The sequence below is a fragment of the Ctenopharyngodon idella genome, chromosome 19 (assembly GCF_019924925.1).
Source record: "Ctenopharyngodon idella isolate HZGC_01 chromosome 19, HZGC01, whole genome shotgun sequence".
NCBI classification, from domain to species: domain Eukaryota; kingdom Metazoa; phylum Chordata; class Actinopteri; order Cypriniformes; family Xenocyprididae; genus Ctenopharyngodon; species Ctenopharyngodon idella.
Window position 1 is genome coordinate 26,164,249 of NC_067238.1, and position 17,170 is coordinate 26,181,418.

Here is a 17,170-nt window from a genome sequence, read left to right on the forward strand (position 1 = left end):
TTAATTTCAATTAAATTTTATGAATTAAGTAGCGCATAAACATACTTTATCACTAGACAGAATTGAAATAACCCATTAAACATGAAAGCCTAATGCATATCTATATCATTTATATAGAACCTTTTTGGCAGAAAGGGTTCTTTCGAATTGAGTCAACCCTAGGATTCTATACAGAACCAAATTGAACCTTTTTTGTGTAGATCAGAGATGATAATGTATAAACATTCAGATGTGCCTCGATGCTTCCCAACTCCACATACTGTCTGAAAAAGCATAATTTTTCTGATTTCAGACACGTGACAGGTCTCTACCTGGACTGAATCTCTATCCTGTATCTTGGGAATTACACCCTGAGTTTACTTCTGGCCATATCAACCAGTTAAGGCAACAGGATTGTGAAAGTGTCTCCTGAGCTGACAAATGTTACGCAGCAAGTCAACCCTGTGGGAATGTTTGTATACGTGATTCCTTAAGTGTCCCAGCTAACACTTTGTTACAGCTGTCTTCTGCTTGGTGACAAACAAACTGTCTCTGAGAGCTGACATGTGCACTTTCATAAGGGGCGGCATTTGTTATTTACCCATTTCAAATTTCCTATGATTTATTCATCTGTCACTTAGATTTTTTTTTTAAACTCTGAGAACACAGATGGAAGTCACTGACTTCCTAATGAAGGATTACTAATAACTCAGGAAGGCACGAGTGCAAATAAATCCATTCATCTTTACACATCATACAAGATAAGAATTCATTTTTTTTTGTTTCCCAGCATGCACCTGGGGTCGGCAAATAGGCTATGCTCCTTCTGTATTCAGCCAGATCTCAGCGTGTATAACAATTCAATTCCTCAAAATGCACTCCAGAAACATTTACAGGGCAGAACCACACTGATATGATAGCATAAAATACAAGCTGTGATGCAGATCCGCATGCGCACATATAAAATATTAAGCAGCACAACTGTTTTCAACATTGATAATAATAAGAAATGTTTCTTGAACATCAAATCAGCATATCATGTGACACTGAAGACTGGAGTAATGATGCTGAAAATGGCATCACAGGAATAAATTACATTTTAAAATATGTTAAAAGAGAAAACATTGAAATAATATTTCACAATATTACTGCTTTTACTGTATTTTTGCACAGTATTGCGGAGGCTCAACTGACTTCAGGAAGACAACTGTACAGTAAATTATCATGGAAACATTTATATGCACATTTATATGGTTCAACTTCTCTTTGGAGCTCCAGTTATGAGTTATATAAATGCAGAAGATGCGTAGGACAACAAAAACGAGCGAGAAGATAAGAATTTAAAGTGAAAGACATTTTAAACATGTAAATCCTCTAGTGGTAGAGCGGAAGAGGATATGCCCCTGGCATGCCTGCTTTCTGTGTGTCATTTTTGTTTTGTTTTTATGGCTGAGATCACATCGTAAATAAATGTTTAACTATAACAGGGCGTTTGTCATGAGTTATGATGCTCTGTTCTGAATGGAGTGTCAAAGATGCTCAGATGTCCATTAGCCTCAGAGCAACATAACATGCTGACATGCCTGAGTATGTGTTATGATTGACCAGCAAATCTTGACATAATCTAACTTCTTTGCAGACTGTTGCCAGGAAGATGAGGTAAGCATTGCTGCCATTGTCAGCTATTTCATATTGGTATATATGTATAATATGGGCTATATAAACACACTGGACATACAACAGAGCTCATCACACACACATAATTCAGATTATGAATCAAAACTAAACTGAAAATATGCATTAATTAAAATCTTTCCTCTTACTTGGTGTAACCATGTGTAAATGTAAATATATTTTTGTCAAGCACTGACAGAATAAGTATTACATTAAATGTTCAATAATATGGAAAAAAACAAACATTATATGTACTTTTATTAATGTAAAGACACTTTTTGTAATGTACACCACAGTTTAAAAAATTACGATTTTTGTTTTAAGAAATTAATATATTTATTCAGCAAGGATGCATTAAATTAATTAAAAGTGTACATTAAAGGTATTTATAATGTTACAAAACATTTCAAAGAATCCCCCCCCAAAAATTATCAGTTTCCACAAAGATATTGAGCATCACAACTGTTTTCAACATTGATAAAAATGTTAATAATAATAAATATTTCTTGAGCAGCATTACGGTTTCTTGAGCAGATCATGTGACACTGAATACTGCAAAATCAGCTTTGCCATCAAATGAATAAACTACACTTTAAATAAAGTATAAAAAGTTATTTAAAATTGTAATATTTATTTCACAATACACTGTTTTTATTGCATTTTTGATCAAACAAATGCAGCCTTGGTGAGCATAAGACTTTTGAATAGTAGTGTATATTCAATGATTTACCCACAATGATTAATGATTTGCCCCTAATATGTCTTTGAATAATTTCCATTTAATTAATTAATTAACCTTTATTTGGTGGATTTTCTTAGCAAATATTGATAAATGTGATTAGTTTTGATTAATGCAATTAATTAATTGCTATAACATGTACTTATGTATGGATCTAGCTTAAACCCAGCATTGCCTGCATTGACTTTCTGAACAATTATGCTTGAAAATCTGAAAATCTTAGATGCAATAATTTAGGGGTGCATCGTGTCTGCAGGCAGGGAGGCAGAGGTTCAAAGAGAATCCTCAACTTCATCAAGTGTCTCTCATTGTTTTAATCATGTTGGGGGGGTATGAACACTGCTCTACTTTCGTCTTATGTTTTTGCAGTGGATAAAAGCATAAAAAACCCAGAGCCTGAAGGCTTACTGTGGATCTGACAGCAAATATTGGTTTGTAATTTATAAAATGTGCCAAAGTCCCCCCATGTGTGGTGCAACTCTGAAAGAGGGCCAGTATGAAAGCTCTGATGTTCTCGTTTCCAATCAGACATACACTCTGAAAACTGAAAATTAGTAGCCGCTTTTGCATGATATCCTTCCTGTCCCATGGCCCTCATTCCAGCAAGGTTAAATGATCACAGGCTGCTTTGATGACCCTCGCCACATGTGCAGAAGGTATAATGGTGAAGCGAGAAATAGAAAGTGAAAAGGAAATTAAAAAAAGACGCGCTGTTCCTGTACTCTAAGCAGATAGATACCCCATGAGTGTGTCACATAGCAGAAAGCTAGAAGAAAAATGAGAAATGTGCTCAAAGGAGATCATATGGTGCAAGATGACCCTATAATGAGATCTTCCAATGACCTCATTATAACATGTCTGCTTCACCATGAACATTACATGCAATCAAGAACAAAGTGAGAACAAATAAGTATTTAAAGGATTTTCTTGCCCACCCATCAGATCATAGGGAGACATATGTTATAGAAATAGAAAAGGGAAAAAAAATAAATAAAATAAAATTATTATAGTGAAAGATCATCACTGCAGTGACAATCAGGGTAAGATGCTTCAACTGAGCATACTCTATTGACATGATAATCAAATGTATAGTCACAGCCTTCCAAAGCTATATGGCATGTTAAAGGTGATCTACAGATGTTTTAATTAGGGATGTCAATCAGTTACTTTAGTATCGACTCATTTGCATAATATTAAATAATATGTGAATGTGATACATATATGATATGCTATATAGTCACATTAAATCACAGTTGTTAAGATAAGTTCCTGAATACGTACAAATCATTGAGCAAATCATTTTCTAAACAACAAAAACAACAACAACAATAATAATTATTATTATTATTACTATTATTAAAACAAACAAAATATAAAACAAACATAATGAAGAATTAAACCAATGAATATAACTTAAACACTAGTATTAAACATTATTAATAACAACAATTATTATTATTATTATTATTATAATTAATAAAGCAAATAAAATATAAAACTAAAATAGTAATAAAGAACTAATAAGATAACTAATACTAATATATTAATAATAACAATAACAATAACATCATTATAATTATAATTATTATTATTAAAACAAATAAAATATACAACTAAAATAATAAAAACTAGTAACTTTAATACTAATACATATTAATAACAATAACACCATAAACAATAACATTATTATTATTATTAAAAATAAAACATTAAACAAAAATAATAAAGAACTAATCAATAAGATAACTAATACTAAAATATTACTAACAACAACATTATTATTATTATTATTATTATTATTAAAACAAATAAAATACAAAACTAAAATAGTAATAAAGAACTAATATGATAACTAATACTAATATATTAATAATAGCAATAACATCATTATAATTATAATTATTATTATTATTATTTAAACAAATAAAATATACAACTAAAACAATAATAAAGAACTAGTAACATTAATACTAATACCAAATATTAATAACAATAACACCATAAACAATAACATCATTATAATTATTAACTATATTATTAATAAAACAAATAAAATATAAAACTAAAATACTAATAAAGAACTAGTGACTTTAATACTAAAAAAATATTAATAACAATAACACCACACACAATAACATCATTATAATTATTAATAATAAAGAACTAATGAATAAGATAACTAATACTAAAATATTAATAATAAAACAAATAAAATATTAAACTAAAATATTAATAAAGAACTCATCAATAAGATAGCTAATACTAAAAATATTAACAATAACAAAAACATTATTATTATTATTATTATTATTATTATTGTTATTGTTGTTGTTGTTATTATTGTTATTATTAGCACTAGTTATGATTCCTTACATTGCCCTGAACCCAAATGCAAAGAGTTTCCTCTACTTACCTTCATAAGAAACCTTAAAGCCCAGGGAGCCACTCGTGTCGTCCGTTTTAAAATTGAGCCACATCTGATGGCTGGTACTGACCACCAGATCTGGAGTTGTAGTCCCAGACAACCTTCATATCAAAATAAGTGAGACAGACATTATGAAACATCATAATATAACAGTGAATCTTCACTTTCAATAAGTATAAATATCATTTGGCTCCTCTCAGGGAACACTGGGAGTTCCCTGATTCCCCCGGCACTAGCCTTCAGGGATCTGTGGAATGGGTCCATAAGGGCTTATGAGACCTGCTAATTAAGCACATTAGACCATCAGGGGACTCTGAGTAACCAGAGAGAAAGCGCCCAGGGACACCGGGCCATTCAAAAGGAACACAAGCACTTGTACACCCCTGCCAGAGAGCGCACATAAAATGGCATCGATAAAACTTTATGAAGACCGTAAATTTCAGCACAATTAATAACAACACACTCAGCAACGTTTCCAGAGCATCTGGTGTGCAAATCTGCATTATGGGGCATCAACGTGTGATGCGCTTTTTGCAGCAGGAGTGATCTTGTTCTAACATTGAGACTCTTTGTGATTGACAATAAAGCTCTGGGTATTCTTGCCATACACTTCTGCTCAGAGGGGTGATGAAATGAGATGAAATAGAGGGGGGCTAAAGGAAGAAATGGCAGAGGAGGAGGAGAGAATGAAGGGGCTGAAGAAAGAGAGGACGATGAGATGAAAGAAGATGGGGGAATTTTATACACACACAGAGAAGAGTTAAAGAGTGGGAGACACAGCCTGGGAGGAGTTTGAGAGAGGATGGAGAAGAAAGCAAAAGAGGAACAAAAGTACTCACACATGAAAGACTGTCCGCTGATCGCCGATTACAGTGCCGTCACCCACAGTTAGAGTATCGTAGCCCCGCTCCAAGTCAAACTCTTCAAAAGTCAGCTTGATCACCTACACACAGTGATGAATCAGAGTCAGCTTTCTGAACTTAGTTAGAACAGTAATGAAGCAGTACAACTCTCATTTTCCAATCATGAAAAAAAAAAAAAAAAAAAGTGTATATATATATATATATATATATATATAGTATTAGATATATAAGATTATTTAAGTTCTACAAGAAAATACTATTCCAGTATACTTAAAAATTCACGTTTAGAAATATTTTTGAAATCAGTAATTCTCAGATAATTCTCACACTAGCTAAAAGAAAAGAAAAAAACTCTCTCTGCAGTTGTAGAAGAAAACAAAGAAATGATTTATGAAAATGATTTATGAAAATGATTTATGAAAATGAAGAGTTAAAGGTGCATATTTCTCATTCTTCTCACAGATGAAAACAAGACTGCAGAATTTCTTATACAAAAGGAGAAAAGTAAGATTTTCACTGTGAAAATAAATATGAATAAAATAAACAAAATTCGCTGTCTAGCCTCCCATTTTAAATTGGCTGCCACATTTCCACCAAATTCTTAATGTTTTTGGAGTGCTCAGAGACCAGCTCCTAATGAAAAAGCTTATATAAATGCAAATTGCATTCTGTCCTATGGTAAACACACTCCACAACAAAGAGTGCCATGGGTGGAGTGCCAGCATTCTTATAGGTCACACTATCAGTGAACAAGATTTCATCCTCTTTTACCTCCTCTGAACTGTTCTTTTCTCGATTCTCCCCTTTAATGGAGAGTGTGCCGCCCACCTCAGGTGAATCCCACCGTGTCCTGTAGCATTACGGTAACTGTGTGTATGATCGTGACTGACTGCGCTGTGGGCGGGGCAATCCTCGGCTGACTCAATGAGTGATTATGATGTAAAGGCTGCTCCCAGCAAGCTGATACTCTGAGGCAGAGCATCAAACATGACAATCACTACATACTAAAACCATCTCACCCAACAGAACTCTGTCTACCTTAAACTGGCAAACTTTACAAACTTACATCACGTGACCACATGTTTTAAAATGGCTTTTCATATACAGCTGCATATATATATATATATATATATATATATATATATATATAGCATCAATGTAAATATTCTACATAACGGGTAAAATTTTATGTGTAATATTAACCAGGTAAGTAGATATATGTCATACATTAAATAAATATTCATCAAATTTAAATTGTTTGGCTAAAAATAATGCATGAATTATTAAAAGCAGCATTTTTGTCTCCAAATATAAAAATACTATTGCAAATATTATAACTATTACAAATACTATTAAAATATAGATTTATTTCTTCAGTAAAATAATAATTATAATAATAATAGCAACATAAAAACAACAATATTGATTGATTGATTGATTGATTGATTGATTGATTGATTGATTGATTGATTGATTGATTGATTTTCACATTCTCAAATGATTGGCTGGGCCACATTTTTAGAAGTCACATTTTTATTACACTATTTAATAAATTCATTCTTCCAATCACAGTTTAGAGTTTATATCTTGCAGTATAATTTGGCTTATTAGGTTTAGCTTATTTTTCTTTGATGAGAGTGTCACAATTTACCCCACTCTCCCGTATAGTTGTGTAAGAAGAGTGCAACATTTTTCTTGAGATATATTAACAGTTTCAATAACCCAGTGACCACAGAAAGCTGAGCTGATGCATGTACCATAGTACAGCTCCTTCACAGCATATTCAGAATCGTCTGAAGAAATTACAATCATATTGAATGTTAGAGGGAGTATAACTCAAATAAACCAAATAACAGCATAGAGTACATCAATAAATGAATACGAATAAATCACTGAGGCTTTCAGACAAAAGACATGGTGAATATGGTCTCGCAGCTGAGAGCGATAATGCTCAAAGTCTGCATAGCAGGGAGAGGGACTTGTTGGAGGAGCGAGGCTTTTTGTCAAAATGGAAGTCCCTGCAGAAGTGGAGTAGCTGATAATACCAGTCCGCTGGATGACGATAGCGCACAGAACAAAAGGAAGACTGATAATTAAAAAATGAAGAGGACAACAAAAGCAATCAGCCATGTTTTCTCATGAACAACTTATTCTCTATTATTATGCCTTCTGGGGATCCCTCCATCTAAGGCAGAAACACAGTGTCTAGACTCTGAGCTAATGTTTGTCTGTGAGCGGGGGATTCAGCCCGGTGCGGTTCCACATGCTGCTTTTCCCTGCAGAGTTCTATCTGTTTTCCCTCATTCTTTAGTTCCAAGTTCAGCCATTTTCCAGCACTCGTCATTAGGCACCATGGTTGACATAAATAGAATGGACATCTTTGAGTTGGAAATGCATCTTTAACTGTAGCTCCGGGGAATCTGGCACTGAGGCATTACAGACTCGGCTCCTCCTGAACTTCAGGATGTCACTTCGTTTTGGCTGATTAGACATATCACACTGTTAACCAAATGTCATTACATAGGGGTCCCATTTCCTTGTGTTTCTTCAACATCTTAAAGGATTAGTTCACTTTAAAATGAATATTACCCTAAGATTTAATCGCCCTCAAGCCACCCTAGGTGTATATGACTTTATTCTTTCTGATGAACACAATCAGAGCTATATTGACGCATCCAAGCTTTATAATGGCCTTTATTATAAATAAGGCCTTTATTAAGCCCCCAGAGCCGTGTGGAGTACGATTGTGATGGATGGATGCACTTTCTTGAGCTTCAAACTTGTTGGCCACGTTCACTGCCATTATAAAGGTTGGACGCGTCAGGATATTTATTAATATAACTCTGATTGTGTTCATCAGAAAGAAGAAAGTCATATACATCTAGGATGGCTTGAGGGTGAGTAAAGCTTGGAGTAATTTTAAAGTGAACTAACACTTTAATATCTGGCATCTATAAAAACCCCAACAGTTCTCCTAAAGTCCAATTGGTGATAGCAATACAGTAGCTGCCATATCCGCCATATTATCAATGTCATGTGACCTATCGCTTCACCGCCATTCACAAATCCTCTCTTGTGGCCACCGAATGTGCACTTCAGAATCTTGGCGGAAGTAGTAGGTCATTCAGGTACTTTTTGCCTATTGTTTTTCGAATACTATGTATTCAGACACACTGCTCTGTTGACATACTGTTTTTCTCAAACTATATAGTAGGGAAGTATTCGATTTCAGATGCAACAAGTGCCTCTAAAGCATTTCTCATTGTTCAGACAGACTGGTAAAATCCTTCACCAAACAACTAATTGCATGTGGTCTCATCTCAACCTCAGTTCATTGACTGATCTAGAAGTTTAAATGTCTAACCACTCCAACAAACAAATCAATGTTATGACAGCACCACAGAGCCACTGTGTTCACACTCAACCTACAAACGGCTTACTTATATATAGTTGTCTCCTCACATTAAAACTGGTGTATTTTAACACCAAAAAATATTTATATACTTAACTTTTAAATATTCATTATGCATCATCAAATGCTAAATGATGTCAAACTCTAGCTAACTGTGAAGCTAAAGGCTTTAACAGCTGCTGGGGTCTCTCCACACTGGGAGAGTCTTTGGCTCGGGCACCAAACCAGCTGCAGCGAAATCAAAAGCTCATTGTCAGGTACATTTCATACGGTCCCAGTTCTGCCTCAGTCTCACAGCTAACCTCACGTCTTCTCCGGGTACTATTGTGTCAGAACGAAAATAGAATGTCATTACGGTTGTAAAGAGCAAAAAACAGCAATGTTCCATCTTCATCTGTCCCCCGCTCTCCAGCCGTGACAGTGTGAAGCAGAACTGTCCTTTACACGCAGGATGAAATAGCGCACTGGGAGGCAGAGAAGAAGCAGGGGGCACTGATAGAGCCGCTCCACCCCATTCCAATTGCCCTCCATCTCTTGCACCCCTTCTCTCCCAACTGAGTCATGGTGATGAGGGGAAAGATTTGTAAAGCCATTTATTTGAACCTAGATAAAGAAAATCTGGCAAGCGAGTAAGAAAATGGCCTTGAACTCGACGCCAAAGTCATGACATAGAGCGCCACAGTTTTGTCTCTCCTGCGGTAGCCGCTCAATGTAGTTTTCTTTATCTTCCATTCTCCTTTAATATAACAGTCAATGTTTCATTTTTGTCTGAGTTTAGATATCTAGATATTGCACATCATTTTTCAATATCTGCGTATCCTTTTCCTTGCAAACTACAGATATTAGCAGGCCCACATAGAAACTGTGCACTCAGAAAGCTACTTAGATTTCCCTAGCAGAATTCATAAAGCTGTCCCACTGTGTGTTGGCTTTATTTAATATTTCAGTTAATTTGATAATGCTTTCAGTTTCCAGTAAGAGTAGCTCTATATACACAGTTTAAAAGTGTGGGGTAAGTAAGATTCAGCCTAAAATTAAAAAAGCATTTATTAAATTGTTCAAAAGTGACAGTGAAGACATTTATAATGTTATTTAATGAATTTATATTTCAAATAAATTCATCAAAGAATCCTGAAAAACATGAATCACAGTTTTCAGAAAAATACTGGGCAGCACAACAGTTTTCAACAATGATAATAGGGGTGGGCGCTATACCGGTATGAAAGTGACTACCGGTATGATGTTGTGCCATGATATAGATTTTGCGATACCATTAAATATTCATGAATTCTAATTTTGCATTTGTATTGTTTTGTTTAATTTTGTACTCTTTACAACTTTTAACACTAGTAATGATGATACAGAGTCGAGGCTGAACATTTAACTTTTTGTCCTCTACTGTGTCCAACACCTTACTGCACAGGCATTAGTAATCAAACACAGAGAGCATTGAAACAGTCCAAATTAATAGAGCACAAACCGCCTACTCAAAAACAAAACAGCAACAAATAAGCGTGCAAATAGACAATAGGAGTGGGGGGGGGGGAAAATCGATGCAACGATTCTGGATTGATTATGAGCTTAGTTTTTAACCGATGCGTGATGACCCTGCTTGTGCTTGGTGCGTGTCCATGGCACGGAGCAGAGCGAGCGTTTTAATTCATTCCTACTGACGTTGAGCGTGAAGCTCGGAAAGTTCGGAAAAGCTGAAGCAAATTACATTCGCGGGATTCATTGCACGCACAGGGTATGAGAGAGCTGTGAGAAACCCGCACTTTGCTTGATGTTACGCTTGCAGTTTGTGGTCTCGCCCGCCGATAGGCCTATTTTCCTTACTAATGCTCTACGAAGGCATCATTTATGTTGTTTGGAATGCTGTGGGCTTATATATTAAAATATGAAATTCACTGACAGAAGGCTGCTTTTGATTTCAAATTCTCACGTTCGCTTTGTGAAACGCGCTCGCGCATGCGGCTGTGTGCGATTAGTGCTTAAATGTACTTGCTTCTCAAAATGCTTTTATGACGGGAAATTGATATAAACACAGTCAGTTATGTCTTAAAGACAGGACAGATGCTTATTTTATTTCAAAAGAGATCTGTGCATAGCCTGGATGCAGCTTATTAGACCTCCCGCTATGGCATCAGTAATAATCAAACAACCGTAAAGCTGAGAAAGTGAAAAATCACTCACAGCTCTTGAAAGGTAAATATTCTGAAAAAATTTCTGAAAGCACTCTTTGTTTATTGCTTGTAATGTTTAGTTGTTCCTCTTTATTATTTATTAGGCTACTCGCTTGTTTTGTATTACTTTGTATTTACAAAGTAAGCTACTTATAATTCCATATGCAATTAAAAGCAATTAATAAGCAAATTAATTAATAAGAAAAAAAAGTATCAAGAATCCTTTTGGAATCGGATCGTGACTCCTAGAATCGGAATTGGATCGGATCGTGAGGTGCCTAAAGATTCCATTTCCCACCCCCTAGATAAGATCTACTAAAATGTGATTCCAATTTTTTTTTTTTCCTCATATCGCGATATTATATCGATATCGTCTGGACAGTGAAAAATATCGTGATATGAATTTTAGCTCATATCGCCCACCCCTAATTGATAATAATAGTTTCTTGAGCACAAAATCAGCATGTTAGAATGATTTCTGAAGGATCATGTGACACTGAAGACTAGAGTAATGGGTACTAAAAAAAAAAAAAAAATAAATAAAAAAAACCCAGCTTTGCCATCACATTAGTTAATTATATTCTAAAATAAATTAAAATAGAAAGCTGTTAATTTAAATTATTTAAAAAAAAAGTTTCACAATATTACTGTTTTTTGTGCGTTTTTGAACAAATAAATGCAGCCATGGTGTATGTACCACGTAAGGAGACTTTTTTCAAAAATAAAAATCGTACGACCCCAAACTTTTGAACGCTAATGCAAGTTTAAATAAGCAAAGCAGCACAGAAATGGTGCAAAAAAAGTCTGTGGAGTCTTTATTTCATTTCAAATGAACTTTTCTAATATTGCAAGTGTGAAGCTATGTTTTGGAAGCATGCAGAGATCATACAACAACACTTTTGGAAGCATTTACCTTGGAAGGGTCCGAAGCTGTGATGATCCAGGTACAGTTAGCATTGTTGTCATATTGTACTGGGAAATTCGGGGAGGTGATGATGCCACTAGGGCCACGGAGCTGACCACCACACATAGGAGCTGAAAGAAAAGAGACAAAGCATGTTGAAGCAAATCATGCAATCATGCAGTTTGAATCTTCACAGAGTGAAAGAACATCCCATCTATGAAAGATTTGAGGGGAAAGAAAGGAGCCAATATCAGCACCAATAACAATAGAATAGAAAGAATGTTACTGCATTATATTAAAAGCCACTGATAATTCAAACATGGGACAAAACAAGCTACAAAAAATAATACATGTAATACATGTAATACATTTTGGTACAGATGTGTTCCTCTCATGGGCAGAAACAAAACCATTATATAATGTAATGTTAAATATTTATAATAATTGTTTAAGATTGGATTTGAACTACAAGGTGGTTTCAAAGTGATTTCAGCTACATTTTATGAAATGCCATTATCATCAAATAGAAAATTTTGATACAAAATAATTGTTTTCTATGAGTATTTTCTGCAGTAGTGATTATTTTAGTTTTCACTTTAGTTTTATTATTTAGAATTTATATATTTTTAGTTTTCATGCTAATTTTAGTCATTTTGTTATGGTCTTTTTATATTACTATTTCAGTTTAATTCATTTTTATTTATGTTTTAGTTTTAGTTATTTATTTCCAGTTAATCATTTTAGTGTTTTAACCTAAGCTTATTTCAGTTGATTGCCAAGGCAACATTTCTAATTTCGTTTAGTTGAAGTTTTTCAACTAATATTTATATTTTATTTCATTTCAGCTTTATTTCAATGAACTGAAATGTTTTAATAGTCTTAGTTTCAGTTAACAATAACAACCTTAGCATATAAAATGTATGAAATGTTTTATCCCATGTCTAAAGAACTAGTGACAGGGATTCCAATACCACAACATCAGTGCAACCCTAAAAAGCAACAGGACTTCAGACACTGTAATCACTCCTACAGACCACCGAACATACCCAAATGTTGAGTTCAACAGTCAAACTCACAGGCCAAAACTGTTTTTTTTTTTTGGTTCTCTAGACATCACTTATCAAACTATACCCCATCCATACCACTTTCAAAGGTTGTGATTGGCTTATGGGCCTACAGGCTGATGAAATGTAACAAAATCTAAAATCTTACATTATTAAAAAAAGCACAGGTATGAAGGCTTAGCCCTCGGCTACAGTCAATATTTTGCACTTGAATATTGTTAAAGTTACAAGAAATAATCTATCTTGGGTTGTTGGTTTTGATTGGACTGGCATGTGAACTGAATGTTCAATGACCTTACTGATGAATTTTCTGTGACTTTTCCATGAGTTAAAAGTCTTTTGCGACACTCTTGTGGCCTCCAGGAGGACTTTAAATGCCTCCTTGAATGAAAGCACTCGATGTCTAATGAGAAGGAAGGACACAGCCAGCGTGTTTGCACTAAATGAATGTTTCTGCAGGTCTGGGACCAGCTGGAGCTTTTAATGAGCTATGTCTGAGGTGAGCTCCTTAGGGCCTCCCCTACCACACACACACACACACACACACAAAGTTTCCTCAAACACTTTAAGGTGGGCTGACATTAAAGAACAAAAGTCTTTGGAAAGTTAATTAACAACAGGGCCGGTTGACCCCAATTTTCACCTTCACAACATAATGTGTGTTGTCTGCAGGTTTCTGCTTTAAAGTTTGGGTTTGCTAATAACACACATTAATTTATATTTTTCTGGTCAATCATAATTATTGAGGTGTAATTAACTCTCAAAAAGAGAACAATTAAATTTTGGTTCTCTCCTCTCTGTAACACGCTGAACATATATGATAGTGATATGACAGAAAGAAAAAAAAGAAAAAAAAACAACTGAGAATGTTCTGGGAATGTTGAATAGTAACCATTGCATTAATTACCATCACATCAAATTCCAAACTGTTATTAGATTGTCACATGCAATTATTCTGCAAAGTTGTGGAAAGGTAAGTTAATTGTTATAAAAAATAAAACAAAAATAGCCATTAGTTAAAAAATTCTATAGGTTCTTATTAGGTTGTCACACAAAATAACCCCTTGCAAAGTTCTGGAAATGTTAGTTTGTGGTTCCAGGGAACTTAAATGTTAGTGTAATCTTTTGAGTTTGCAGGGATTGAAACAAAAATGAACCAATATACACTGATGAGCCAAAACATTATGGCCAGTCACAGGTGAAGCAAATATCCTTGATCATCTCCTAACAAGGCCACATATTAAGGTATGAGTACATTAGATGGTAAGCAAACAATCAGTTCTCCTAATCAACATGTTGGATGCAGGAGAAATGGGCAAGAATAAAGTTCTGAGGGACTTTGATGAGGGCCAATTTGTTATGGCAAGGTTATGGTCAGAGTATCTCTGAAACAGCAAGGCTTTGTGGGTTGCTCCCGGTCAGCAGTGATGAGAATTTACCAAAAAAAGGTCAGAGGAGGGACAAACCACAAACCGGCGACAGGGTGTTGGGCGCCCAAGGTCCATCGATCCACAAGGACAATGAAGGCTATCCAGTCTGGTCCGAGCCAACAGAAGGTCTATTGTGGTTTAAACTTTATGATGGTTAATGCGAGGAATGTGTCACAACACACAGTGCATCGCAATCTGCTGTGTATGGGGCTGTATAGCTGTAGACCAATCAGAGTGCTTATGAAGAGCCCTGTCCACCATCGAAAGCACATGTCGGAACCGGACCTTGGAGCAGTGGAAGAAGGATGCCTGGTCCGATGAGACCTGTTTTCTTTTACACGACGTGGACGGCTGTGTGACAGCTGGAGGAGGGAGTGCGATGCTCTGGGCAATGTTCTTCTGGGAAACCCTTGGTCCAACCTTTTATGTGGACGTAAATTTTGCCACCTACCTAAACATTGTTGCAGACCAGGTACACCTCTTCATAACAATAATGTTCCCTGGTGGAAGTGGCCTCTTTCAGCAGGATAATGCACCCTGTCACACTGCACATTGTTCAGGGATGATTTGAGGAACATGATGAAGAGTTCAAGGTGTTGGCCTGGCAACCTATCTCGCAACCAACAGGACTTGAAGGTTCTGCTACTAACGTCTTATGCGAGATACCACAGGACAACTTCAGGGGTCTTGTCCATGCCTTAGTGGGTCGGCGCTGTTTTGGTAGCACACGGAAGATCAACAGCATATTAGGTAGGAGGTCATAACGTTTTGGCTCATCAGTGTACTAATCATGCTATTAGTAGAAGATATCTATTAGCAGGGGCTCAGCTGTGAAACAGTCCAGATGCATTTAAGTTGTAAGGGCAGTGCTGCAAAAAGATAATGACTTTAAGATCCCCTTGTATAGGCTGAATTCGATCAGATTAGATTCAGGCCAACAGTTCCAAAACCCTGGATTTCTCAATGCACATTTCAAGAGTTGCAGATGTAAAGCCTATGGCAGACCATAATGAGGGAATGAAACTTTGATTCTGGAGTTTACTTTGATTTCTGAAAATGGCAGGGATTCATTCCAAAGAGTTACTTTAAACTACAATCAACATTAAACAACTGCTAAGACTCTACAAACACAACTCATTTTTCATGATATTTGGTGTTTTCAGATTCTGTTAAGGTCTGAAAACTGATTTTATTTCTAAATATCCAATAAAAATACAACATATTTCTCATGTGGTTTATATCAGGTTCTATTAAGGTTTGAAGCTTGATTTTATTTCTAAATATCCAGTAAAAAGGATACAAATGTATTTTACAGATCTCTGGTGTGAGGCCTAGATCCTTTAAAATCCTGCAAATCATGAAAAAATCCCTTCTACACATACAGAGAGAGAAAGCCTCAAGGACACACTATTATTATTGAGTGTTTTGTGCTTGTATTTATGTATTTAACGACAATGATTTATGAATGCTTTTTCTGTGGCGCCATTACTAATTATTCTTATGATTCAGATTTTCCTGAAGCATGCAATTAAAATGGGCCGTTTTTGAATAATGGCCTGGCATTTAGAGTGTTAAATCAATGAAACAAGACAAATAATCATTCTCTACATTAGTTGTGAAAAGGAGCAAGTGATGAAGAAAAGGGTTCCGGGGAGCAATAGCTAAATATCAACCCTTTTCACATGAGTAATGGGGCTGATAAGGGAACTTGGTCCATCTGGTGATTCCGACAGTTTCCCAATTCCAGGTCCATTTTCCCCTCTTGCCACAAGCTCACAGTGATGTGCCAAAAACTGATTGTTAAATAATCAAAAACAAAGGCAACTGGTGCAATTCATCACAAAGCTGTCCAACTAACTTTCTCCTGAAGATTGTCAAGCCTGAGGGGTCCACTGTGGCAAAGGCCACTGGTGGTGTTAGAGAAGGGATATGTAACTCTAATGAAAGACTAATAGTCCACAGCTGGCGGAGTAGCACTGGATAAATTAATCGATATGAAGAAGAAGGGAGAAGGTATAACCAAAGCTTTATGTGTGAGCATGTTGGTGTAGAGCTACAGTAAAAGAAGCTGTGCTAGCATCCTGTAGGACAGTCAGAATGTTCTGAATAATATTTTAAAATGGAGTGTTTTACTCAATATTACATCTCAACTAAATTACTTTTATCATAACAAAAGTAGATCATACCTCTTGGGTAATACATTAGGGCATACTAACAAAACATACATGCATACTGTGCAGTGGGGTTCAAAAGTCTGTTTTTGTTCATTTAAAGATTTAGATATAATATAAAAGTAAAATTCATTATAATAACTTTTTTTTTTAATACACTTTTTTTAAATAATTATTGTTGTCTGTTTATACAGTATATCAATAATAAAATAATTTTAAAGCTAAATTATAATAAATTATATATTTAAAATCAGTTTTTCAGTGTTGTCTCAGAGTTTTGGACCCCATTGTATATTCTCTAAAGGTACCATACCACTGACAGGCTT

At 35.2% G+C, this 17,170-nt stretch overlaps 1 protein-coding gene across 2 annotated transcripts in view; it reads right to left on the reverse strand.

Moving 5' to 3' along the window:
- csmd2 (CUB and Sushi multiple domains 2) overlaps positions 1 to 17,170 on the reverse strand; it is a 291,911-nt gene that overhangs the window by 119,553 nt on the left and 155,188 nt on the right. For both annotated transcript variants that reach the window (XM_051873150.1, XM_051873151.1), the window contains exons 10-12: positions 12,189 to 12,310; positions 5,657 to 5,760; positions 4,806 to 4,918 (exon numbers count right to left, since the gene is read on the reverse strand). In XM_051873150.1, coding sequence (XP_051729110.1) covers positions 4,806 to 4,918; positions 5,657 to 5,760; positions 12,189 to 12,310 — 339 coding nt within the window. The remainder of the gene's footprint in view (positions 1 to 4,805; positions 4,919 to 5,656; positions 5,761 to 12,188; positions 12,311 to 17,170) is intronic.